We start from the raw sequence: 26197 nt of genomic DNA on the forward strand, positions 1-26197 counted from the left end.
TACTGGACTTGGTCACATCTGTGTTCAGATTTTTAAGTGCATCTGGATCAGTAGCTTGTAGTTAATTAATATAATGTATGCATTCTTTTATTTATTTCGTTGCTTGCATGCAGACAAGCACATTCATGTACAAGATTGGCATGTTTACAAGTATCTAAATACTTTCTTTGTTGTTGAAATGTAACAGCAAGGCTGATTTTTCACATCATTTAGGTCTTTGTGTAGGTCAGGACATCAGCTGGTGGTGTCGTAAATGATAAATTTTAAAAAAATACAAAGTAGGTGGAAGTCCATGCTATAATTTTTTTAAATTTTACATGGGCCTAAAAGTGACTGGACCAGTTTTGGAACACAAACACTTTACTTCTATCTTAGGAGCAGAATATAAGCTGAAGTTGAAAACCTGCCCTTAGCTGCAAATGATAGAAAGCATTCTGGAGATCCCATAGTACAGTGCTTGCCCTGTTGTTACTCCTCTCATTAGGCCTTTGCTTTGACATCTCTTTGTGAGCAGCTGGTGTTTGTGCACTATGGAAATGAGCACTATGGGGTTATGAACTCGGCAACACTTGCCTATATGTTATGCCTGAGGTCATTCTCCCATCATTGGAAAAATCAAACAAAGAACTGTAAAGCTAAAACAGTTCTTAATGTATAAGCCTAGAAAACTTCTGCTTTACATTCAGTTCAGTGCCATATGATTTCAAATAAAGTACTTCTTTGTTTGTTTAAATAACCAGTGAGAAACAAGAATTTTATTCTCATCTGGAAGGCATCTTTAAAATACATCTAAAAACATCTGTAAGTGTAAACTCTTTCTTTGTTAAACTATGTAAAAGAAACATTTTTGTGGCTTCTTTAAGGGGATTACTGCCATATCATTATCATCATGCAAATTAGGTAATATAGGAAAGTTACTTTGAAAAACAAAGAGACATTATGGTGACGGACTCAAAAAACGCAGCACTGGGTTAGAATAAGTAGCATTTCAGATGTTTCATATGTATCTGCTCGTATTCTTCTAGGAGACAAGTACTTTCTGTTTTTATTGTGTCCAGAGCAAAAGTGATTCTTCTCACTTCTCTTTCTATAATGTCTGAGAATACAAATAATGACCAGCAACAACAAATTTCTTTTTCTGCATCTTCTAACATAGTTCAAAACATTGATTTTTTTATTACCTTAAATTGTTACTGATCTTCTTGTAATACTAGCTATCATAGCTCTGTAATATGAAAGTAAGAAGCAAAATTATCAAGGATGTATTCAAACAGAAAATAACTGTCAGGGTATGGTTCAGATTCAACCATGACTAAATTATAAAGAATTGTAACCAGCTGAAATAGTGAAATTAGAAATATATAGAGAAATATACAGTTGTATTTTTAGTGGCAATTGTACACATTTTAGCAAGTCTGATTCAGGTTATTTGAGATCTTGTGTAACCATTTATTTTGGAAGTCAGATTATCAACTTTCAAACTTAAATGTAGGTTCCCAAATAATCTTTGCTGATCCTAATAAAGTACACAGAACTTTCTATTTGCATGGAAACAAACCCATCTGCCTATAGACAGTATTATTTCTGAAGACTAATCTGAGAAGGTATAAATGCACAGACATGTTCAATTTTGTGAAAAACTGTGCTGCTTCTTAAAAGCATTTTTTTGAAATTTTTTGAAATTACAATTTTCAATAAACAGTACCTCCTCAAATCTGCCCACACAATCCAAATATTGAGTCTCTGTAGGGAATCTATATAATACATGTGAGATACCATATTGTTGACTGTATGCTCATAACGGCAAGCCATGGTTGTGGCCAGAAGTAGTAGTAGTAGTTCACACAGAAAATGGATCAGTGGGACTACACAAAAATACACATTTTTCTTAACACAGAAGACAGTTAAATTTGTGTTATAGCTGAGAGCCTAAGTAGAGTTAGATGGAAAGGAAAATGAGCCACAGAACTTAGTTGAATATTCGATAAAACAGGATAAAGAAATGGGACAAGTCGATTTTCTCCACTTATCCGGTATTAGAATTTTAAATATGTTTTGGCTGACAAAGTTTGTGCTAGTTTATAGCAGATACAAACAGCAACTCAAATAATAGTCACGTATCTGGATCTGATATGAATGTCTATAAATTACTGCACAGTAAGAAATTCTCTACCTTAAAATATCTCATTTTTTCTTGGAATACTTCTGATATCAAGATTTTACTGCTAATGACAAATTAACTGAATAGGGGCAATTATAACTACCTAGTGTTCATTATTTCAGAAGTACTGTCTTCTATACTTTTTTCACCAAAGTTGTATAACAATGTGCTTACGCACCAATTATATACGATAGTATTCATCCTTCACCTTTTAGCAAAGAAAACATTGCAAATGTGTTCAGCATTTCTTAGTGTCTTGGGTATTCATTATTTCCATTGTCAATGCAGGATTTGATACTATTAAGCAAAGGAAGTATAATACACAAACTTAGTGTATAATCTCCAAATTCCATCTCCAAAACACGTTTGTCCAGATGGGACTTTTATTCATTAGTACCAAAGAAACAGTAACTTTTTTTTCAGGAGATCAGAAAATCTATGTTCTGAATGTAGTACTTACTTCAGAGTGTTCAATGCCTATACCGTATTTGTCCTTATAACAGCAAAAAAATACAAAAATCAGAATTTTGCACCACAGACTCAAATACTCTCATGAGCCTTGTTTTAATAGTGAGAATGTCAAGGAGCACTTTCAACGTGGGCACAGTGCAAATACTCACATCTTCTTAGCTAGGCAACCTAAAAATTAACAATCACAAATGGTTTCGCCCAACTAAAATGTATTCTAGAAGCCCCATCATGCCTAACCAAAACATTTTCCAGAAGCCCCTGCCCCTTCCCTGACTTACTAGGATATGTCTAAAACACTGTCCAAAGAACTTCAGAAGTAACTGCATGCATTTCAAGAAGCACTGCATTCTCATGCATGTGCCCGGTCTTCCAGGTAACCCATGAAACTGTAGACACGCAGGGAGCTGTTCAGGCAGAAGATCAGGCTCCAAAGGAATCATAGATAGGAAGGTTGTTCCAAGATGGGGGATGAATTTCTCCTAATAAAACTGCAGGGTTGTTTTTTATTGTGTGCGCTTGTTTAAACATATAATGCAGTTATTTGTTAATGGACGTAACTTCAATGCCAAACAGCTAGTGAAAAGATTATGAGAACAGATTCGCAGCCTCTCTGCCCCTTTGCTCAGCTTGCTCCTTAACTACTTGCTCTTTAAGGACTAGTTCTATCAGTGATTGAAATAAATGGAAAAACTTCGGTACTGACCTCCATGAACTCTGGCCTAGGGCTTTACTTCCTGCACAGACTGTCTTTCACTCTATCCTCCTTACTGAGTTCTACCACTTTGATGCAGAAGTATGGTTTATCCACTTGTTCATTACCTTTTCATTATTACTCCTTCCCTTTATCATTATATACCCTTCTGCTTAGAGTTTCACAAAAACCCCAAACATATGGGAAAAACCAAATCTGTAATTTTGGTTACTTCGTAATTTCAGATAGACTGACCTACAACAGAGGACCTTACTGTAGGACTCCAAGATTTATTTAATATTACCTCTTTTGACAGATGATTGACTGTCATAACAAATTGACTGTCACAGTATAATTGGTGTTTTTTTAGAACTCATACATGGTGAAGAATGAAGTAGACCAAGAATAATTAAAAAAAACCCACAAACATAATCTGATCCTAACTAGGAAAAAACACACTTAAAGATAAGATATAGTCAGCAAATGATTTCGAGCAGATTCTTGAGTAGACTGTAGAAATGTTATATTATATAAAATAAGGTTACTGCTCTACCTGGCCCTTAACTTCTACCCATAGAAGTTCAGATTCCTGCAGATCATGTGAAAGATACACATTCAACAATACAAGCAAACCTGTTTTCTTCAGAGTCAACAGGAAAATTCCACAGACTTCAGTGAGAGTTAAATTATGTGTACTTTAGAAAAAAATCATGTTCCTAACATCACTTTATGGTTTTGACCAAATACTTGTTAGTTTAAGCAAATATTTGTTAATATAGAAGATAGCCTAAGACACTTCTAAAAGCTGATTCTTAAATATTTTGCATTTTCTTTGCTTTTAACAGAGAAAGTATTAAAAAAGGAATATGTATTTTCCAGAAGCTACATTTTTGTCTTCAATTTTTGTCCTGATGTGCTGTTCTTGGATGATGTCTGAGCCTCTACCGTCCACTTTCAAGGACATGAGCAAAGAGTATCCCATAAGAGTTAAGCTTTATAAAATTGCTTTTATTTTTTCCAGTTTTTCCTCACTGTAGAACAGAATAGAATAGTTCAGCTGGAAAGGACCTACAACAATAATCTCGTCCAACTGCCTGACCACTTCAGGGCTGACCAAGTTAAAGGATATAATTAAGGCCATTGTCCAAATGCCTCTTGAAACACTGACAGGCATGACTATAGCTGTTACAACTATAGCTGTTACGAAAACTAGGAAAAAAACACATGACTATAGCTGTTACGGAAACTATGGTGTCTACAATTTTCATGGCAACAGCTTCATTTACAAGCACTTGGATAACCATCTCTGCTCTAATCTGTTGACCAGCACCATCGCATTTTTATCTCCTATTCAGTCATGTGTCTTTACAAGCATTCAGATAATGAGCCATCAATAGTTAATGTAGCAGTTGATGTGCCTGGTTCAAGCTAAAATAATTGATAGCAATGTTTATGAAGCAGATACAGTGAAATGGGAGTACATAGTCTTGTTGCTAGCTTCAGGCATTCACCACATGCTCCTCCTCTAAATATTTATGTTTCTGTCCTTTTTCTCTTATCCCAGCTTTTTCTTTGCTGGACTGTCACATCAGTCTTCTTCCGTCATCAAGTATTTATTACAAAGTCCACAGCTTTTAAGAGAAAATCTCTTGCTTATAAATATTTGCAACACGCTACTGAATACACAGAACTTCACAAGAGCAAGGAAATAAACTCATACTTGAAAAGAATCCAAGTAACTACTTATATGTACAATTATACCTATGATTGTGCTCTGTTGGGAATACGCTGGCAGTTTAAAAAAAAAAGACAGTTTAGAGAGGAGCCAGCTAAAAGCATTGTCCTACTTACACCACTGATACAGTCAGTCTGTGTTTTGACAGATAATATTAGTTAGGAGTTGTCAACCATCATAAAAATGGTATTTAAGACTATGCAAACAACTTTTATTTGCTTTTATGTAGAAAAAGAACAGCCATGTATACATGTTCTGCATACATGCTACCTGAGGAAGGTAACACTTAAAATCTTTCCTACATGATTCTAAGGTTGGACATAACTAATATTTCAGCATTGTCTTCCACTTAAACCATTTTAACTTAATAATGCCAAGTTTCTTTTGAATTCCAGATGCTCTGTCTCTCCATCATACATTTCAATCCTCTAACAAAATGTACTTACCTCTATATTTACTCTACTAGAATTAATAATAGTTATGTTTAATACCTAGCCTTTTGCATATATATCAATATGGTTCCCTTAATTTTCATATCTTGAGATAAACTTGAGATAAACTAGCAAAAAAAGCATCATTCCAAGTTGTTTATGAAAATATTTATGTTCATATTTAGCAATCTAAACTGATTTTGGAAGTCACAAAGACTTGCTACTTGCACTGACTTTAATGGGAACTGCATGGGTTCAGAACACCTGACAATTAAGACATTTTTATTTAGTAGCCTGAACAACTGTTCTCTAAGACAGTGGAAATCTCCTAGAGATAGCAACAAGCACTGGATTAAGCTTTAATTTTCACACATGAATACTAAGTGCCTCACTAGACTTCTGAGACAGAAAACTTGGAACCTCCACCTCAGACACATGGGATAGGATCTCCATTTCACTTCTTGGAATTCTTTTTAAACTACTCTGTGGAAATGTGAGAAAAAAATGTTTTATCTTGCAATATGAAAAAAACTGATGGAGACCTTACAAAAGCCCATCATACAAAGGTTTTTAGTACCTCAAAAAAAGTACTGATTATTCATTCAAATATACAGGATGCCATTGGTACTCTATGTTCTTCAGCATAGCCAGAAAGAAATAAAACAGGAAGAAAGCCATCATTCCATCTTCATCACAAGAAGAGCTATTTTAAGAACAATACTATGGGTCAAACTATTATTTCTACCCAAACAGCAAATACCTGAAATTGCTTAGCAAGTGTCCAATCTTAAAGGAACAAAAATTCTTTTCAATTACTTAAAAATGTGTTTATTTTTTTCTGGTGGGCTATTTTATTTTTGTATCTATGTCACTATATGGACACACATTTAAACAGAAAATAGAACCTCAGAATAAGGCCCTACTGACTTACTGTTGTCTTCCTATACCTTTCTTGTCCCTGGCAGTAAAACATTCGTTGTTCATCAGTATTGGAAGAAACTGCAAGGCTATCAACAAAATTGTCTAATCACAATCCTATTAAAGCTTAATATTGATCAAATTACATAAACTGGTTCAATAAAACAAGGTCATTACATTTCCCTCTTTGGATTTTCCGTTTTATCATGCCTCCAGTAAGCATTTCTAAATAAGTGGTATCTTATTAGATGAAATAAAACCTTAATGATTACCAGTATATTTCTATTACTGATTTTATTACTGAATTATTGTAGCTAACAATTAGAGTTTAGCTGAAATCTATGGGGTATTAGGGGATATCAAAGGATTCTTTTTAGCATTGCAGTCCCACACCCCAAACAATTCTACTATCTATATTCAGAAAGAACAGATTTTAAAGTAGTGCTAATGATAATTTCTATTAGAGAGAAAAAAAAAAAATTTTTTTGCTACATTTTGAAGAATTTATACTTCAATTAGAACTAGGTGTTTAGAGGTCCAGCAGAGAGATCCACTGGAATCACAATACACTCGAAGGTGCTAGAAATAAAAAAATTAAATAAAAATAGATTAATAAACTGGAGCCATTTCCCCTCCATGTTCCTTATCAAGACTAAGAAGAAAGTGTGACTTTAATTCTTTGGTACTGAATGTTTCCCTGTCTGTTGTAGAGATTCATAGTAAAGATACTTTCAATAAAATTCTAAAGAGGCTAGTATAGAAACAGGCAAGTCAATTTTTCTATTGTACATGTAATATTAGAAGGTCTTTCATAAAGTTGTAAATTTTTATTAAATATTTCATCAAATGAAAAGTTACACATTTGTTTGCTAGCCACCGTTAACAGAGTTGTTTATTATTGCTGTACAGTTTCTCAGAGGAATATGCTGTCTCAGATGGACTAGATGACCTCTAAAGGTCTCTTCCAACCCAAACTATTCTATGATTCTGGGAAATAAATTAATATGTATTTCAGTAACACCCTCTTCCTAGGCCTGGATAGCTAGCCCCGCTTTGCAGGGGGTTTGGACCACTTGAGTTCCAACACTCCCTCTCAGTATAAATTACTCTATGATCTCTACCAAAGAATAGCATATTTAGACTGTTGTAGTTTTAAAAGGTCCATTTTAAATTTAGGGGTTTTATACCCATGCACAGAAGAATTCACCTTATGTAAGTTTAGCTATCTAAAAGTTAACCACCCAAGCTAGGCATTAAGGCTCTGTAGTCATGAGGAAAACACAAAACAAAACCAGAGCATTTCCTGGTTCACCCTACCCATCTTACAGAATTAACTGCCCTTTCTGAAGGGCATTTCCTATTTGCTTATAGAAAGATTCTATATGATTAAGACTGAATGCTTAACTTTTAGACAGCTTTATTAGTCAGAATGAATTGTACTATAAAAGACACAGCATAGGTGCAGATTCCAATCATCAGAACACAAGAAGAACTATAGCTATGTAAAAAAAAAAATCTGCTAACATAAATGTTTAGTGAAATCAGAACTTAGACCTTCTTTAGAAAAATCCAGCAACTGCCCAGTAAAGGAGATAAAACACACAAAGAGAAGGTTTGGTAAATAAAGAATTAGATATTTTATGTATCCTTTGAAGCAACAAAAACTATGTACCAACATCTTTCACCCACTTGAAAACATCAGCATAAGTATAGCAATGTCATCAATAGTATGACATTTTGATCATCTATTAATTTTCCCTAAAACCAGATTTTTTATTCAATGACTGAATGAAATCAATGTATTACTGTAAATATCAAAGCACTAGTCAATGAATGCAGGTCATGATCTACCATTTTCAATTGGAACAATATTTTACCTATGAAGTTTGCTTTCAAATTGTGATTATCACAGGCTTTTCAGCCTTGCAACAGCATTTCTCTAAGCTCTGTAGCAACATTTAAAATTTAAAAATTATTTTTATGAAATAAGCACAAAACTTCCAGAAAATTGTTGCAATATCATTGACTTCTAATATTAATGTAAAAAAAAGACAAAGTGTCAATATTTTATTTTGATTCAAAGGACTTTAAAAGAATTTAATATTTTTTATAAAAATTATATAAACATTCAAATTGAAAATCAAGCCATTGTGTTTGAAAACTTAATTTGGAATTTATTTTCTCAGAATCATCCACAGTATAATTCTGCTATTAGTCCAGATTCAAACTGAAAGTAACTCACTCATCAGAGTGAAAAGATCTTACACATTTTCATCAATCCTTTAATAATGAGCCCAGCTATGTCTAGCTAAATTCCCATTGCAGGATAGGAGAAAGAGACTGACAATTATCAGAGAATTTTTTCTGACTTTGACAATCATCAGGATCCACTCCAGCATCTTAAAGTCTTTTAAAGTGCTTGCAAGGTTGTTCTACATCATCTCACACAGCCACAGGCCTGGGCCACATTGTTATCCCTGTTTCTGGTAATATAATATTCAGGAGGCAATGGGCACAAACTGAAACACAGGAGGTTCCTCCTGAACATCAGGAAGCACTTTTTACTCTAAGGGTGACAGAGCACTGGCAGAGGTTGCCCAGAGAGGTTATGGAGTCTACCCTCAGAGATACTGAAAAGCCATGTGGATACAGTTCTGGGCAGCCTGATCTTAGTAACCCTGCTGGAGCAGAAGGTTTGATTGGACAAGGAAACCTCCAGAGGTCCCTTCCAACCTCAGCCGTTTTATGATTCTGTGAATATCAGGTTAATTCCTAAGTAAATCACTGAGCAAGTACATTATTAATGAACAAAACACACATATTTGACTAGAGACTGATGACCTATGAACATCTTCATATAAATAATACCTCAGCATCTTCCATACTTTGAAACTTATTTTTGAAAGACTAAAAGAAACGATAAACCAATCACAAAACAAGCCTAGTTCAGCATTGTTTATCAGAGCACATTTACAATAACTCTTATGATTCTTACGATTCATTTTAAGTCTTACAATGACATAAATTGTATTTTTTCAATGTTTGTTTACACAACAACTAATATAGATGACATTTTCTAGACAATTTAGCTTAGAGAATATTATGGTGAAATTTGCCTGAGAAAGATGTAACTGAACATTCTCCTCTTCCTACCACTCAAAACAGGAGTTACAGTTTCAAACTACAGTTACCAACCTTTTTAGTAGAGCACTTTTTAATGCTACAATAAAGGACCTAATTTTACTCCAACAAAATAAAACCATACTGTTAAATATTTAGATCCTATGCTTCCCCATTACAGTAGAGTTGTACTGTATTTAGCAATTATTATTTTTTTTGCTGGACTCAAGATTTATGATCTAAATACAATAAATTCCTGTTGTAAGGGAACATGCAGTGCAGACCCAAATACACCTTCCTTAGAGGCTTCCACTGTCAACAGGCAGCTTCGGGAAGAATAAACAAGATCACTTGTGAACTAGATTCTTATTATCAGAAGACCTAGTACACATAGAACACTTTTCAACTTAACTGTACTATCACGTAATTCTAATAGTTTTAGTAAAAATATTCAGACTCGTGTTTCATTCTTTGTGTGAATGATCCCCACACAAAGTAGAATTGCTCCACAGTGAAGTCTGAAATAAAGGACAGGGAGGGGTGTTCTGGGTTAAGTTCAAAGGTTAACCAAAGGTACTATGATATATAATGTCTTTCACACCAGCTTCATCTTGAAAACAGTTTGGGGTTTCTGAATGTCATTCCTTGATAATTCAAGATCTTCTTCTGATGAATGATACATCTTTAGTCATGGTACCCTATATTCATTTTTTCCTCCATCAACATTATTTTTGGCTTAAAGAATTTCTTTCATCTTTACCTAGTCACTCCATCTTCCTGCCTCTCCAGGAAAATTTACAAAATCACTCATATTCCCTCTCAACTCAGTTTTCCCCAGAAGTATGAAAACTTCAATTAGTCTTTTCATGCAGAAGATGTTATTACCTCTTTGCTCTAGCAGTCTTTTTCTGAATCTCTTCCAGCCTGAAGTTGGCTCTCAGTCACTACTGAGCCAAAACCCAGGCAATAAGGTTCAAACCACTCCTTGGTTTAATTGCATTAATACTTACGTATTTCTAATAGAAATCTCTTACATAATACATTTCAGAATTATATTTGCCTTTTTTACACCCACCTCCCACTGGCTGCCTACAGCCGTTGTATCACGTATATTTTCCCTCTCTACTACTGCTACCTAAAAGGTCGGAACATAAATTTTTGTTATCAACTGCTAGATATAAGGCCCTCATGTTTGTACCATGCAATATCATCCCACCTCTGTTACTCTTGTTCTTGTGTACTATCATACTCATTCCGTTAGTTGACTGTTCAACTCAATTTTGTGTCATCGAAAATTTCCACTAGCATGCTCCTCCTTCTTGTGCTCAAATTAACAAAAACTGATCCCCAAACACCTTCTTAATCAACTACTACTACCAGTCTCCTTCCATCCTGTCAATGTCTACTGTAAGTGAAAATTCTTCCTCTCTCTATTACTTACTTTACTAATTATCTTACTTTTTCTTACTCACTTCACATCTACTAGTAATTTAAATGGGGCCATTTCAAAAGATACCTATTTTAGGGATATCATAGTTCCGTAGTCTGACAGTTCTGGTACCAAAGAGTGATGTTGAGTTATTCTGTATAAAGATAATTTTGGTAAACCCTGGTCATATTTTTAGGTTAACTTTTTGACTTATTATTAGTTTTTCCTCCAAAATAAGTTTTAAAGTCTTCTCTATTATTACATTTAGTCTAACAGGTCTGTAATTGCCTGCTCACTTTTTCCCTCCTTCCTTAAATATAGCTGTTCAGTTAAACATAGATGTTCATAAAGTTAAGACTGCTAATCTAATGGAAATAAAAATTACTTCAATGATAGAAATTAGCAAGACAACTATATTTTTTTAACTCAGATTCGAAATATGTAGTTAACTATACATTGTTCTGTCACAGCATAGATCAGCATAAAAACCTAGAGCCATCTACAGTCATATTTTGCATTTTGGCTACAGCATTAACAGCTGTAGCTCTAACAGCATTAACTAATATCTCAAGCTTCATATTTCCTATTTCCAGTCAGACATTACCCCAGTTTTCATGCAGGTTCTTTTTGTTCAGATTCTATTTATGAAAAGTGCAATGATTTTTCCAGATCATATTTTCAACTGTTTAAGACAAAAACCAGTGTCCTAACAAAAATGCTTCAGAATGTAACTGTGTCAATACACACTTTCTACATGCAAAGCACTATGTAAATGCTAAGAAATAACAGAATTTTGAAAACCACTCAAGAAATCAAGAGCTAAAAGAAATGTATTCTGATAAAGCAAGCCTCATTAGATGTCAGGTTATAACTAAGTAATAATTATCATATAGTTATCGTATACTTATGTATTCTTCTCTTAAATCAAGTGAACACAGAATTCTTCCTCTCCATGATAAAAGTACTGGGTAGCATTTTGTCATAGGGCTATGTCAGGCAGCTAGCAATGCAAGCTTGCCATTAATAAAACCATAAACAAAAAAGAAAATGATAGAAGTATTATGTAGACTATCTCAAGTCCAGAAAGGAAGCTAAATAGTATGGCAGTCATAAGGAAGTTATTTTCTTGGAAGGCTGTTATTACTAGAAAGTTGTATTACTAGGCCAGTGCTCTGTACTTACAGAAACAGATTTCTACAGAATTGAATTACTTACATGAAGATCCAAACAACCTAACTGATAGGAAAAAATCTGGTTCTGCTTTAAAGTGTAAGCAGTATGTCACACAGTTCCTCATATGGGAAACCCACATCTCTACTTAGATATATGGATGAATGCTACCTGAAATACCCATTCTTAATGGTACATGGTAGTGCAAAGCGTTCATGTGACAAATCACTTTTAGGGGGTGTACGGCTATCATTCAAAAACATACAACACCAACATTTACTAGAAGAAATGAAGATCAAAATCATGTCATGATCCAGTTCCTTAGAATTTCTGTTTCTTTTAGGCTCTGTATCACATTTATGCTGAATATTATTTTCCTTAGGTAGTCTCCTGCATTTTAGCAGTTTTGCTTATGTGAGAAACAAACATTAAGGCTTAGACACCTGCTAGTGCTCAACAGAAATACCTCACCATGGGCTGAGTGGAGAGTGCCTCTGTGCTACGCGGCACACTGAATGGGGGTTCACAGATGCAGAACCTCCTCTATTCTTCAGATTTCTAGCAATAAAACTTTGCATAAAGGACCTATGCTGTCTTTCACTTATTCTTTTACATTGTTCTATGAAGAGACACCAGTGGAAGAAAAGCTCAACTGCCCACAAATTAGAAAAAAAACAAAAAAACCCCTTGATTTTACTGTATATCAAGATCATTGCTACGCCTTTTTGTTTGACCCAAGCCCAGTGCAGCCATTCTTATTGCCTGGAGCTCATACTGAAGTTGCTAATGCTATTCTTCAAATTATTACAGTCTCCCTCTCTCTTTTTCAGCCCTACCCCAAGATATTCCAATAGCGTGCTGAGGTTAGCCCTTAAGCAACTGCTTCTGCTCCCTACTCCAGTGGGTGCCTTTTTCCTTTCTATCTTTAGAACTTTCTCACTCATTTGATTAATCCTTACCACCTCCTTATTCCAATCACACAGCTGAATCTGTCTTCCTCTCTAACCACTGTCTACCAGGTATACAACTTTGCCCAGGTAAGTATGCCCAGGCCCTCATGGCTACAATCAAATTCTCTATTAAGTGACAGTTGGAAGACGCAAAGGAAATAACATGGGGAAAAAACTGTGTTTTGAATCATGGTATATTTCAAACCTCTGGCCAGATATACTGACTGAACTAAGATGTTTCTTTGCTTTTAATTCTAGTATATTGAAAAATAATGTTATATTGATATATAATATTGAAATATAATATCATACTATTATTTTAAATGAAGACACTAATTTTGCAGTTCCTAAAAAAGACCAAGGTAATTTTAGATAAAGAAATTTATATAACTATTTTTAAAATAAATGAATAAAAATATTAAGATATCAGTTGTTTTTGTGGTTTTGTGTAGTACCTTATTTAACCTACATAAGCTAGTTTTATTTGTTGTAACACTAGTTAGAAAATCTTATCTGGAATAGAGTCTGCAGGAAATATCCTCATTGTTTTTTCTTCATTCCCACCATTACGTCTTTAATTTAAATGATCCTTCATCTGTTGTAAATGCTAGAGCAACAGCCAAAAGAACCAGTAGCTACAGGCCTTCATCTTTCTCTCCTTGAAGTCAACAGCATTACTCCTACTCTTAACTTTGAAGAGAAGACAGGCCCCAAAGAGGTCAAACCAGGTACTATTAAATCTATAGGAGTTCTGCAGCCAACCTCAACAGGAGCAGAATTTGGGCCTCAAGGAATAAATACTGATTATGCTTAAAGTAAGGGGCATTAAGCAGAAAATCAATGAACCTAAAAAAAAATATCTTTATAAACTACATACCTGAGGCAGGGCTGAGTTAAGCTGTCGCTGGAGGGAGTCTCTGTCGTAGATGACATCCTGTAGGCGTTGCTGTGCAAGTGACAAGCTTTCCTGTGTCTCCCGAAGAGTATCAAGGAGACGGTCCCTTTCATCCAGCATGTTCACCATCAGCTGCTCAAAGTGAGAATCTGAGTCCGAGCCACTGCTTTGGGACCCCCGTTGACTCATCGGGGTGTCCTCGTTTATCGTTGGCATCACTTCACACATCATTTCTTTAAAAAAAACACAAATCAAGGAAAAGCTCTTCAGTAGAAAAACATTTGAGGGGATTTCATAAGAGGAATTTACTCTGTCATATGGACACCGTAGATTATTGCATTGTTCCCTCTTTCAACTTTGTGCTTTCAATGTTAATCAGATGGTCGATAGACAGGGATTAAATACAGTGATTAATTCCACACAGCAAAGACTTTGAATGTGCTTTCTAAACTGAGAGAAGAATGACTGGAAGGAGACAGAGGGTAACAGAATATTTTAAATTAATAGTTTTGCAAATAATGCTCTCTTAAAATGACAGAAAAGACTTCCTCTGCAATTGTAGTCTCCTTTCTTGTTGATTTTCTGCCCTCTCTTACTTAATGTCATTGTTGAATTGCTGGTATTGATGCCAGTAGCTGCCATTAATTGCCAGAGTTTGTCCTGCTCTAGGCATTTCTACAGTACAGCTCAGGCTAACCATCGATCCAGTATCATGCTGCCTTAACAATGCCAGGTTAATCTATTTTTCTATCTAGTTATTCCCACCCTCAGGGGAAATTATTCTCCAGTGAGCTCGTTCAGTAAGAGGTCAAGAACTAGAAACTCTCTGCTAATTACCATCCCTGTGGTATCTTGTGCAAATTGAATTACCAGGGACAGAATCACTGTTGTTTGTTTCCTAAAAACAGTCCTGAGCAGAGTAAATAATATCACCTAGTCCCATTCTTCAATTATAAAGCTTCTTATGTGTATCTCAAAACCTCAGTTTGTGTATGTGGAGAAACTTATGCTATGAGATACTGGGTTCTGTAGATGGAAAAAAAAACAAACCAAAACAAAGATATGACAGGTCTCAAAGCTCTTTTTTTTTTTTTAATAAAAAGACTGTGTTAATAATAGATGATATCTACCCAATGACAGTCACCCAAAGAATCAGAAACTGTTTTCTAGTATGACTGAAGAAGTACAGCAGATATAACTTTATACATAGTTAAGGGTTAATTTCTGGAAACTGATATTGTAGTAACTATTGGAAGCCTTTTATCTCAGCAAGTGGGATCAAGGTGCTTTTGGTTCATCTACTGGAAGTTAAAATATTTTACTTAGGAATTTGCTGTGGACCTTCCGGACATGAACTTTTTCTACAATACATGCAGTTGACACACTTCCACTGTTAAGTGTGCCATCGTGTAACATTGTCACCATTTCCCTCTCAATATTACGACAGATTAGCTCTACATATTCTTAAATCTGGTCTGCTTTCCAAAGTAGGAAAATGGGACTGGTGAAAGTGGAATTTATGAAAAATGGAAGATCTAGCTGTTACAGAATGTAATTTAAAGACAGGCCATACACCAAGGAACAAAGGAGCTAAGACACCTCTACTTAATTCATTAAAACAAACTCCTCCTATAAGTCACAAACAAGCCTTGTGCTAATGCTACTTGCTGCTAAGATTTACTGGGAAAATTAAATAGCTTCACTGAGATTAGCTGGTCTTGATCATATTCTGAATGTTCATGCAGAATTTAGTATTCTTAATTTTCACTTTTTCAGCAGATACGATAACTAGCAAAGTTGGCATCAAACATTGGTATTTCAGCATGAATTATCAGCTACTACTGCATAGCTTTCATAAGCAATAGCTTCACTACTGAGGTTTCAGGTAGGTCTTGGTCCTGTTTTTAAAGCGGACTGGAGGCAAGGTAAAGGTTGCTTATGGCTATTATCCACTTAGTAATTATGAGGTGCAAGAGAAGCAGTTAATAGCTTGAAGTGATAGACACTGAAAAGTGCCTCAGATCTCCAATATATTTAGGTCAGGTATATTTACTCAGGATTATCCAATTCGATGCTGCATATCTCCATTACACATGAGGTTCAAAAGTTTCTATTCCAGAAACCTTTGCCTCTCCTAAACTACAGGTTCCACTAGCAAGTACCACAATGTCCTTTCATACTGATATGAGGTTAATACATCAGTGCCTCCATTGCCATAAAAAGCTTCAAGATTAAAAATATTTGCACCATTAGCAACTGACCTTCATGGTACCTACCACTTCCTCTTCTGAGTATGGACAGTGTGTACTGTGAAGCACCACAGATGGGGAGTGACTAAACTCTGCAGCTGCACCAGCAGAAGGATGGTTTGAATAAATGAGTACTCATCCTCCTACACTTCAATTTCTCTGCAGAGGCAGAACAGCTTTTGGGGAGTTCTTGCTGTTGTAACTGCTTTGCCCACTGTCCACAGATACCTCAAGCTGTGGGACTATCAGCTGGAGGGAGCCACTGTCTTGCCTCCACGATCCTCTCACAATGTTGTGGGAGTACATTTCACTTGGCAAGTGGCCATCACTCTGTGGAGTGTCTCCACCAGGTCCCACCTGTGGCTAACCAGTTTGGGATGGTCAAGTTCACAGTGAGCAAAGGGATAACTAAAACATCCAAGGCCATCTGCCACTTGCTCAGTTCAATCATAACTTTTCCATATGCAGCAGGTGGCCAGAGACCAAGGTCTCTGCATGCCCATTCTTCAAGACTAAAGAAAACAATTCAGATCGTCACTGAACCTTTCCTGCCTCATGATCATCAACATCTCATGGGGCAAACTTCCTGCCCTGCGGGATTCTCACTGGTGAACTTCCATCATTCAAGAAATTACCTCCTGCACATGCAGATCAAGTTTATGGTCTGAACACCACAGCATACACTACCACTGCTCACAGGCAGTGGCAGAGTGAGAGTGGTGCAGTTTTTCATGCATGCTGGTGTGTGTGTGGAAACAGGTAAGGAAACCTCTATGCAGACAGCTGTTGCTACCTTAGCATCTTGTATTCAAACTAGATAGAAAATCTCCTCCTACAGTCATTACGGGGATGCGGGAAGCCATATATACAAGTGGTTGTGGGGCAGCAATGGAATCCATGGGTTGAATGCTCATGGCACTATTACCATGTCTTCTCCACCCTCTAAGCTGCTGCATGCAGGGAGGGGAGCGGACCATGCACTGTGCTTAATTTGAAAGCCTGGGCTGCACCATCCTGACATGGCACAAGTAACAAACTTGGACTACGAGTAAGACCGCAGAGAAGGCAGGGAACAGGTGGGCAGTTCCTGATGTGGGCAGTTCCTATTTGGAAGTTTTCTCCCACAGCTCACAGCCCCAGGACAATCTTTAAAAGGTACAGCAGGTCTTGCAGTCACACTGGTGATGTACGTTGCTTTCCGGCAGTTTGGAAATCGATACCATTATTCCATTGGAACCACATGCATCCTCTCCCTTTCCCCACCCTCAGCTTGGAGGCAAATATCGAAAAGCAGTATGCTAACCTGGGCCAGATCAGAAATACTGGTAGGGTGTGCCAGAAAGGGCTGCATTGATACTTGCAACAGTGAGGAGCAGGAGAAACCGGAATCCTGGGCCATGTCCTCACATGGATCTTTTGTGGGAGCCAACAACAAGGACCCCTAGAACAACTCTGAAGGGAACCCAGCTTCTCAGGATGTTCCTGGGTCATCAACCCAGAAAGACAGAAACAAACTTTCAAACAACTGCAGGTTTATTGTGGGGCACCCAAAGAAAGATTTCTTATAGTTCTTCATGAAAGACCTATATGCCATGGTGTTCTGATTTACTATGATTTGTGTCTTCTTGCCTTTAGAAAAGCATTCTTTTTCTTTTTTTTCTTTTTTTAAACTTTATCTGGCATTTATCACTCTTACACCTGCCAGCAGATGGGATGCTTTCAATGTCCTGAGGCTGCCACCATTTAACACTGTTCCCAAGAAATGCTGGCCTTCTTCCAGCGCATGTTCAAGAACAGAGCCACTTCCCCAGGACCTTACTGCACCCTTTATGAATCTTCTGCTTGATAGCAGAAAGAAATCAAAATACTGAGACTATCTGAATAATTTTAAAAGGAAGAAAAAAAAAAAGGGAGGTTCATCAAGAGGGGCTGCAACAAAAGCTAGGGCAGGTATAGCAGAGAAAGGACTTCAACAGAAGTAGAGGAACAGTGTCAGCAAACAGACTGATCACAATTTAGTAGTAGAAGACTGGCAGCTAAGGACAAATAGGAGGGCACATATGCATTTGGATCTTTAGATAGGAAGTGACTCACGTCAGGGAGTTACAAGAGTTCCTGAAGTTTCCAGAGTCTTCTGATGGTATGTATGTATTAGACAACCCTTGGTTAACCACATGATGATGTGGTTCACACATGGGGTCAGGACATTAGATTTAAGAGTAAGCTTCCAGTTTAATTATAGCTGAAAGGAATTTAGTTTGCACACACCAAAAACACATAGAGAACCAAGCCAACACCATGTAGATGGAAACAACTGGGATTCACATTAAAACATAAAATAAAAATAGTATTGCTATGAACAGTTAGGTCTGATTGCTAATGTGGTCACAGCCTGAGTAATTTTAATTGTATTTTTAAATTTCCAGTGGGGGAAGAGGGCAACTTCTGATTTTCCTTCTACATAATTTTAAATTTTAAAGCTAATTTTGGTGATTAAAAAATGCCAAAACCCCAACAATTTTAACTCTGGTTTCATAATATAATCAACTGAAATATTTCATACACTGACATCAGAAGGAATCATTTTAACTACCTATTCTTGCCCCACTAATCGCAGACCATAAATCTGTGTTAAGCTAAAGCATATTTTATACAGGAAGGATTTCAACCATTAGACACTGAAAGTGATCTCACTAGTAAAATAACCAGAATTAGTCATTCTTTCTGTGAAAAATATATGCTTTTTTTCAATTGTATTTATAGGGCAGACAGAGCCACATTCAATGCTGTAGTTTTTAAAGGCTCAGAATAAGGCTATTGGCAGGCCCACTTCTATTACATTTTAGACATACCATGCCACACGTGTTTTTGTAGCTGATCTGTGAGTTTACAGAACTTTTGATATATCTCAGATACATTTCACTATATATGCATGAATCAATTTTCATATAGACAGGTCAGATGTATCCCAGACTTTGTGGATATATATACATTTCAGGAAAAATGGACCATGCATATGTGGCAGGTATTAATCTCAAGTACACAGTTATTAATTCATGTAGATATCAATTCTACTCAGAACAGAACTCAGCAGGATAAATAATGGACCATCTTTAAAATTCCTTTTTGTCCTCCATTCTTACTGCTTCAAAAACTGGTTAGGCTCATAGGACTTGATTTTCTAAACCATAACTTTTGGATAGACCAAATATAGTCATAAACTGACATCTGGATATTCCATGTTGTCTAACTGTGTTTGTCAGCCAATGGTTTGAGACCCTGCTCCCCTGTCATACAATTGACTGTATATAACTATACAATCAGAGACAGCGCCAAAAGATAAAAGGTCAGGATGAAGTTTCCAGCCCTCTGCTCTTCTGAATTAGTCTTAAACAGTGTAACAGGCTGTTAGTTCCTCATTCAACTCCATGTGCACACTGCAATTCAGATGCAAAAATATGTTCATTGAGTCTGTGCATATATTTTAATCTCTCCATTCAGTTTGCATGTGCCAGCTCCTATGCTAACATTTTTGTTATCCCAGGGTAGTATTCCTCTCACTAATCAATACATTCCTATCAACTACTACAAGGCAATTACAGTTACATATCTTTGATGAGTCCTATTAGGGAAAAAGAAGTCAGAACTGACAGTAACAGTAAAGGAAGGATGAGCGAAGACATACAACAACGTGCATGAAGCATCAGAATGCCTTCTCTGAAGTTTACAACACAAAGCTTGAACTGCATTGCCACAATTCTAAATTTCAAAGTAACTTCTCTTACAATTTTCAGGTTAATGCAATAAAAATACAAGAAAAATTGTAGTGTGAAAATACCTGCCTTAAACTTCAGAAATTTACAGCAATCACTGAATCTTCTTTTTATTTTTCCAAACCTGCACTGAGCAACCTCTTATTTTGCATTTGGCCCAGCATTGGGCAAGGGGTTGGCACAGATGACCTTTAAAGGTCCCTTCCACACTGAATAACTCCGTCTGTCTGAAGAGAGCTTTAAGTTCAAAGGATTCACTTATTTACCAGAGAGATTCTGAAATTTAATATACATTTAAATAAGCTGGAGAGGAATTGGAAAAAAAGCCCAAAACCAAAACCCCACATTGTGGCTCATTTCATTGCATTCAAAAAAAAAAAAACCAAACAAATAAACAAAAAACACCGCAACAAAAAACCCACCCCACATTGATTTTATTAGGAAGGCCTGCCTTGTGGAGAATTTGGGGCTCTATATACTTGGAAGACTTCTACAAAAAGTAAACAAAATTGTCGTTAAAAAATAAAACTCAGTTACACTTGATTACAAGTATGGCCACATTTTTAGATATTGCTATTTACCCTAAACGTGCTGATCTCTGAGTGACATTAAAATAAAAAAAATACCTGCCCAAAAACTCCACAAACCAGAGAAATCTGAAAACATAACCACATGAGAATGAGAAACAAACACGTACTTTTTAGACAACCAAACTTAAACAAAAATCTGCTTATTTTTGGAAATGTAGGCAATTATAGTTTGTCAGAAAATATACACAAAAAAAGAAACTAAAATATTATATGGGATGATAAAATGCCACCTCTCAGAACATTTTAAATTTAAAAGTTTGAAAAGTCTTATAATTCAACTTTTATGGCCTCACTTATATTCTTTCAAAAGGTTTGAAGAAAGATTTTAATGCTTTATATTTTTTTTACTTACCCAGTGAATCACAGTAAAGCAAATAACGAAAAAATATTTTTAGAATAAAGACTGAAAAGCTGCTGAAGCCTAGCTTGGCAGGGGAACACATATGTACAGTATGACTGTAGTTAAGTAGTATATGCTCCTTCTAAAGGGAACAAACAGTACATATAAATAAATATTTTTTCCCCAGAATTCCAACATTGAAGTTGTTCCTATTCAAGGTCATAATCTGTCATCAAGTCAATGTTTACAACATATGTAAAGGCATGAGGTGCTTGGTACATTTAGGAAGTTTTCTGGCTATGCCATTAATGATAAGTAAAAATAGGAACACATCATACTCACATCAGGGAAAAAAAAAGCTTTCCTAACACCATCCTCTCAAAAAACAGTCAACCAATCAAACAAACCAACCAACCCCCAAACAAACCCAAGAACCAAGAAACAGACTTGCTTGCTTCTCACAGGAAAGATACATGGTGTTGAGTAAACTCAGAAATCTGTAACCAGCTATCGGGAGTCAGCTTTGCAGAGATTGAGTAAATTCCCACTGAAGTAATTTACTATGGATTTCTTTACCAAGACACTGGTCACATGAAAGAAGGAGGAAAAGATGAAGGAGGAGTGCTTCAGGCATCCAATTTGGTTTCCTAATTTGATATCTCAAATCCTACTTAATTATACCAGTGGTGCCCAACCATGCATCCAGCAAGTCATGCAGCTCTTTGTGCCACTAGAGAACTGCAGGCTGTTGCCCCTAGAAAACTGAGTCAGAAAAGGAGCTGAGGGATGAATGGAAGTGGAGAGGGAACAGATAATGAAGACCTTCATTAACCATCCTGGTCCTCAGGAGGAAGTGAGGAACAGGGCCGATAACTACAGTAGCAGCAACCCACTATTAAGTGGCAGCCATCTTGCTCTGTCAGGATATGACTGAAGGCACACTGAGTTAAATAAATATGAGGGAACACAGGCATCCAAGAGAACACTGATGGACCTGGAATTTCTTTCAGTGGGTGCTAGGAACTGCAAGTGGTGGATTAAACACTTCTGTCCCATATCTTCAAGACCACAGAATACCATGATAACAGAATAAGACCTCATGTACATTATTCTGTGCAATACTTCCTGTACAGCCAAGATTGCAAAGAAGAGGAAGGAGTGGAGGGAAAGGGCTTAGCAAGGTGACATATGCCTCATTAATACCTAAACATGCATTATATATACCTCTTTATTCAAAGGAAAAAAGAGAAATTTTTTGTTCCTTTGCCAGAAAAAAGCTGACTTGCCCTGCAGTAATACAACTTAATTAAAGCTATGCTTGACTGATCTAAGACAACAAAAATAAGACTTTTTAAATGTGTTTCTCTTTCTTTAAAAAGAAAAACAAAAGATCCATTGATACTAAACTTAGTATCTGTGCAGTAAAAAGTTTACCACTTTACCTGGTATTCTGAATGTAAGTAAAGCAATTCCTCAATGAAATATGCATTTACTTTAAGTCACCAGCATTTTACTGTTAATACACAAACACTGTTTCTTAGATTCATCAGGAGCCACAGAGCAGACATTACAATTCCCTTTCTCGGGGAGCACACGAAGTGCCCCAAACTCTCAAGGACTGCAGCAGATACTGAACTTGTGTAGCACCTTATGACTGTCCCAAAGCCTCTGAGAGGTTCTGAAGGGGGAGCAGGATACTGACAAATTACTGCTTTCCTTAAAATCCATGTAGCACATACATGCTCCCTAGGAAAAGACTTTTAGGCAATGTAAAAACTTTAGAATTCTTCTTATTTGAAACAAAGCCTAAGCACTTGTTTTAATAGTAGTTCTAGACCTGTAAAGCAGCACATTAAAGTTCTCTAAATACATTCTCTTCCTTGTCCATTGTGTATCTACTACACCATCTACTGCAAAATCTATTCCAGGTTGATTGGTTCCTAGTTCAGTATTTTCTCCAATCATTTGCATGGAGCCCAATCCAACAACTGCTTAAATTCATGGAAATTCTGTCATGGACTTCAGTGGGTTTGGATCAGTGTAAATGGTTGGAAAAGTCACTAACATAGGCAAGCCATCAACCTCCTGTCATTTTACTACCTCCAAACAGGAGCATAAAAATAAAAAATATATGTTATGCACAACTAGGGAGCACGCTGGATGTTATGTGACCATTGCCTACAATATTATGAGGAATCATGAACAGGTTTCCCCTCTTAACACACAACATTGAACTGGCAAAAAGCAATGACTGTTTAAAGTCATCTGTTCTATGAGAAGGGGAAAGAATGTGGTTCATTGCCATTACATTATTAAAGATTTTTCAGGTTGAAAAAATGTCACAGCATATCTATAGCCTTAGCTGCATTATGCTCCCGTGAAGAGTGAACTCGACATTAGCTCAGTTAGGAATTCTGCAGCTCAGTTTGGACATCCAGGTGAGCGGACAAAAATTGCAACAAACAGCACAGGATATGCCCACCCTTCGTTAAGAATTATATAAAGCTCCTTTTCAGGAGCTACTCCATTAACAACTAAATTGATAGCAATTCTCTTATATTATCTTCTATCCACAGATGCTGATAATTATGTATGGACCAGGTGTGAAAGTACATCCTCAATACTGACTTTTTCTAAAACTACTTGAAATTTCTGTGGTACACATCCTATAAAGGTGGAAAATGAGAAAGTTCTAATCTTTCTTCTCATTGGACCCCACCCTATTTGACATCTTCTGTTATCTTGACTGTCCAAGAGTCTTGGAATTATTTATTTTTTTAAAGTGAATGTTGTAACAAACGCCTCTGCAATCTCATGTAGCCTGGGAATAATTCACCAGCTGGGCTTCTTTCACTTGGGCAAGCTCTGGCAATGAGAAGATGGAATACTACTTGGCTTCTGCCTGACAAAGGCTCTTAGACAAGCATTCATTTTGCTCACCTTGATGGCTACCACCTTAGATGTGAATCTAATTGTATTCCCTCCCCCTTCTGTCCATAACTGGTTTTAAAAGCTTGTTTTCTGTATACTCAGATGTTTGATTTGTACACCAAGGTTGAGGAGTCATTTCAAGTTACTTGTAATTTTGCTGCAGGAGAAAGAAGTAGAAATCGAACTACCATACATTCTAGCCTGTCCACAGTGACATCAGCTTGAAAACTCATTTCATTGGATCATTCCGGATATTTTGCATTTACAAGCTATTTTTTCCCAAATCATTAAATAGATACAGTGGCTGATAAAACCAGTTCTTACTGCAATTATGTCTTTTCAGATGTTCTCAGCAAGATTGCTCTTAGGCAGCACGGTTTAATTCCATAAGGAAAATCCTTCCTATTGTCTGAGTTGCATTACATGCATATTCCTCCTCCTAGTTAACTCCTTACCTGCCAGTCTCCACTAAACTATGATATCACCTTTAACAGAAGCATCCTGCACTCCTTCCACACAGGAGGGGTGATCAACACAGTACCTTAAAAAAAAAAGACTCATTCCAACCATTGGTTCTTTATGTCATCCCTCCAGCCTCATATCCCTCTCAACCACACCAAAAAAAAAAAAAAAAAAAAAAAAGTTGGCTTCACGTTTTTAGTCTGAAATTCCCCAACTCCCGACTCCCATTACAGAAATGCATTTAAATACCACACAAGTACTACAGCAAGAGGCAGACAGCAAGATTTTGCATTTGCACCTCACCTCCCCGGAGGGTATCGGGGCTGAGGAGGGAATGTCTAACTCAGAAATAGAAGGTTCAGTACCTAGTGGCTTTTATTTCGGCGTCTGCTATTTCACTTGATCAATAACAACCGCAGTCTCCACCAGCTTCGAGCGGGGACTCACACAGCCGAGCACTCCTGGATCATCTTCCTAGCAATGGTAACACAGGCGTTGCTCCGAGGAACCCCGAGCCCCTGCACCCGTCCTCCGGCAAGACTGGCTGCTTGGCACCTCAGCATTTTCTTCGGTCACTTCGTCAGCAGCCAAGAGGAGAAGCATCCATGGGAAAAATGGCATATTACAAATTTTGCTTTGAGAAGCAAAGCTCGGCTCAGACCATTGTCGGGAGCAGGAGGGGGGGGAGCGGCTCTTAAAGCTCCAGCAGCCCCTTTCGAGCAACAGCATCTTCGCAGCTGGAGGCCAAGCGATTACAGGGGGGAGGGGCCAGGGCGAAAGCATCTTTCGTTTATTTCTCATCTCTTGTTAAACTTAACTGAGCGATACCTGGCTTCTCTTGTTCTTCAATACCTCCCAGGCTAATTATGCCTCTGCGCGTGACTGAAGTCCACACGCACGCACGACTGCCTGCACGATCAAAAGCAAACGCGCTTTTCTGCTTTACAGAAAGAAATCCTCTGCCCACAGCTCATCGCTGCCTGGCAGGCACCCTACAGCGCCCGATCTCAGCGGTCCAGAGCAGGAGCCGCGGCAGTGGGAGCTGGGAGAGAGAACCCCGGCAGGTCACCCACGGCACGTGCCCTGCGAACCAGCCTGCGCGTCCCGGGCGCCTCCGTTCCGCGGGGCGGAAGCGGCCGCACCTGGGACAGAACGAAGCAGCCGCACCCGGGGCACCGCCACCGGCTGCCCGCCGAGGGCCAGGGACCGCCATCCCCCCGCCGCTGTGCTGCCCTAGTCCTGGCTGGTCGCTGGGGGATGCCTGGGTTGAAAGCGGTATGCGAGCTCTTAAAGCGCCGTATTCTGCAATTTAAAAGAGTTCAGGCGAAACGCCAGTACATCTCACCTAATCGGATATATAGTGTAATAAAACGTATCATCTGCTGTAATCCGACCATGACAAAACAGTGGTAAAATCTGCTATAATCTGAATAGTCCGGGCGTGTAATTAATATTACGCGTTTGGAAACGCTAGGCGTAAGCAGCCGCCCTCTCCCCGGGTCCAAAGGCTGGGCGGGCGGCACTGCCGGAGGGCGGGCGGCGGCGGAGGGAGCGGCTACGGGCGCCGCTGGGCTCGGCGCGCTCCTCCTCGGCGGGGACTTCCCCTGGAAGTCGGTGCAGTGGTTTCCACCAGTCCTTAAATAAATTCTGAAGTAATCACGTCTCCTCTCCCTGCCTCACGCACACGGCTCCCCGAAGGCAGCTGCTGCTGCTGCTTCGCGGCTCGCACGGCGCTAATTCCCTCACGCCCACTCCTTAAAGGCAAAAAATAATAATAATAATTAAAAAAAAAAGGACACTGGGGCCCGATCCTAACGGGGAGCGGCGCTCCCTTTCCTCCTCTCCCCTCTCTCCTCAGCGCGACCGTTAAAAAGGGCGGGC

General features: G+C 37.7%; 1 protein-coding gene across 1 annotated transcript in view; it reads right to left on the reverse strand.

Annotated features, from left to right (window-relative positions):
- The window catches only part of PPFIA2 (protein tyrosine phosphatase, receptor type, f polypeptide (PTPRF), interacting protein (liprin), alpha 2), a 345825-nt gene extending 320891 nt beyond the window's left edge, over positions 1 to 24934 (reverse strand). The window contains exons 1-2 of the mRNA XM_010561832.1: positions 24682 to 24934; positions 13954 to 14204 (exon numbers count right to left, since the gene is read on the reverse strand). Of these exons, the coding sequence (XP_010560134.1) occupies positions 13954 to 14202 (249 nt within the window). The 5' untranslated portion in view covers positions 14203 to 14204; positions 24682 to 24934. The remainder of the gene's footprint in view (positions 1 to 13953; positions 14205 to 24681) is intronic.
- Positions 24935 to 26197: the final 1263 nt, after the last annotated feature.

This window comes from Haliaeetus leucocephalus, unplaced genomic scaffold (genome assembly GCF_000737465.1).
Source record: "Haliaeetus leucocephalus isolate CR32 unplaced genomic scaffold, Haliaeetus_leucocephalus-4.0 Scaffold151, whole genome shotgun sequence".
NCBI classification, from domain to species: Eukaryota; Metazoa; Chordata; class Aves; order Accipitriformes; family Accipitridae; genus Haliaeetus; species Haliaeetus leucocephalus.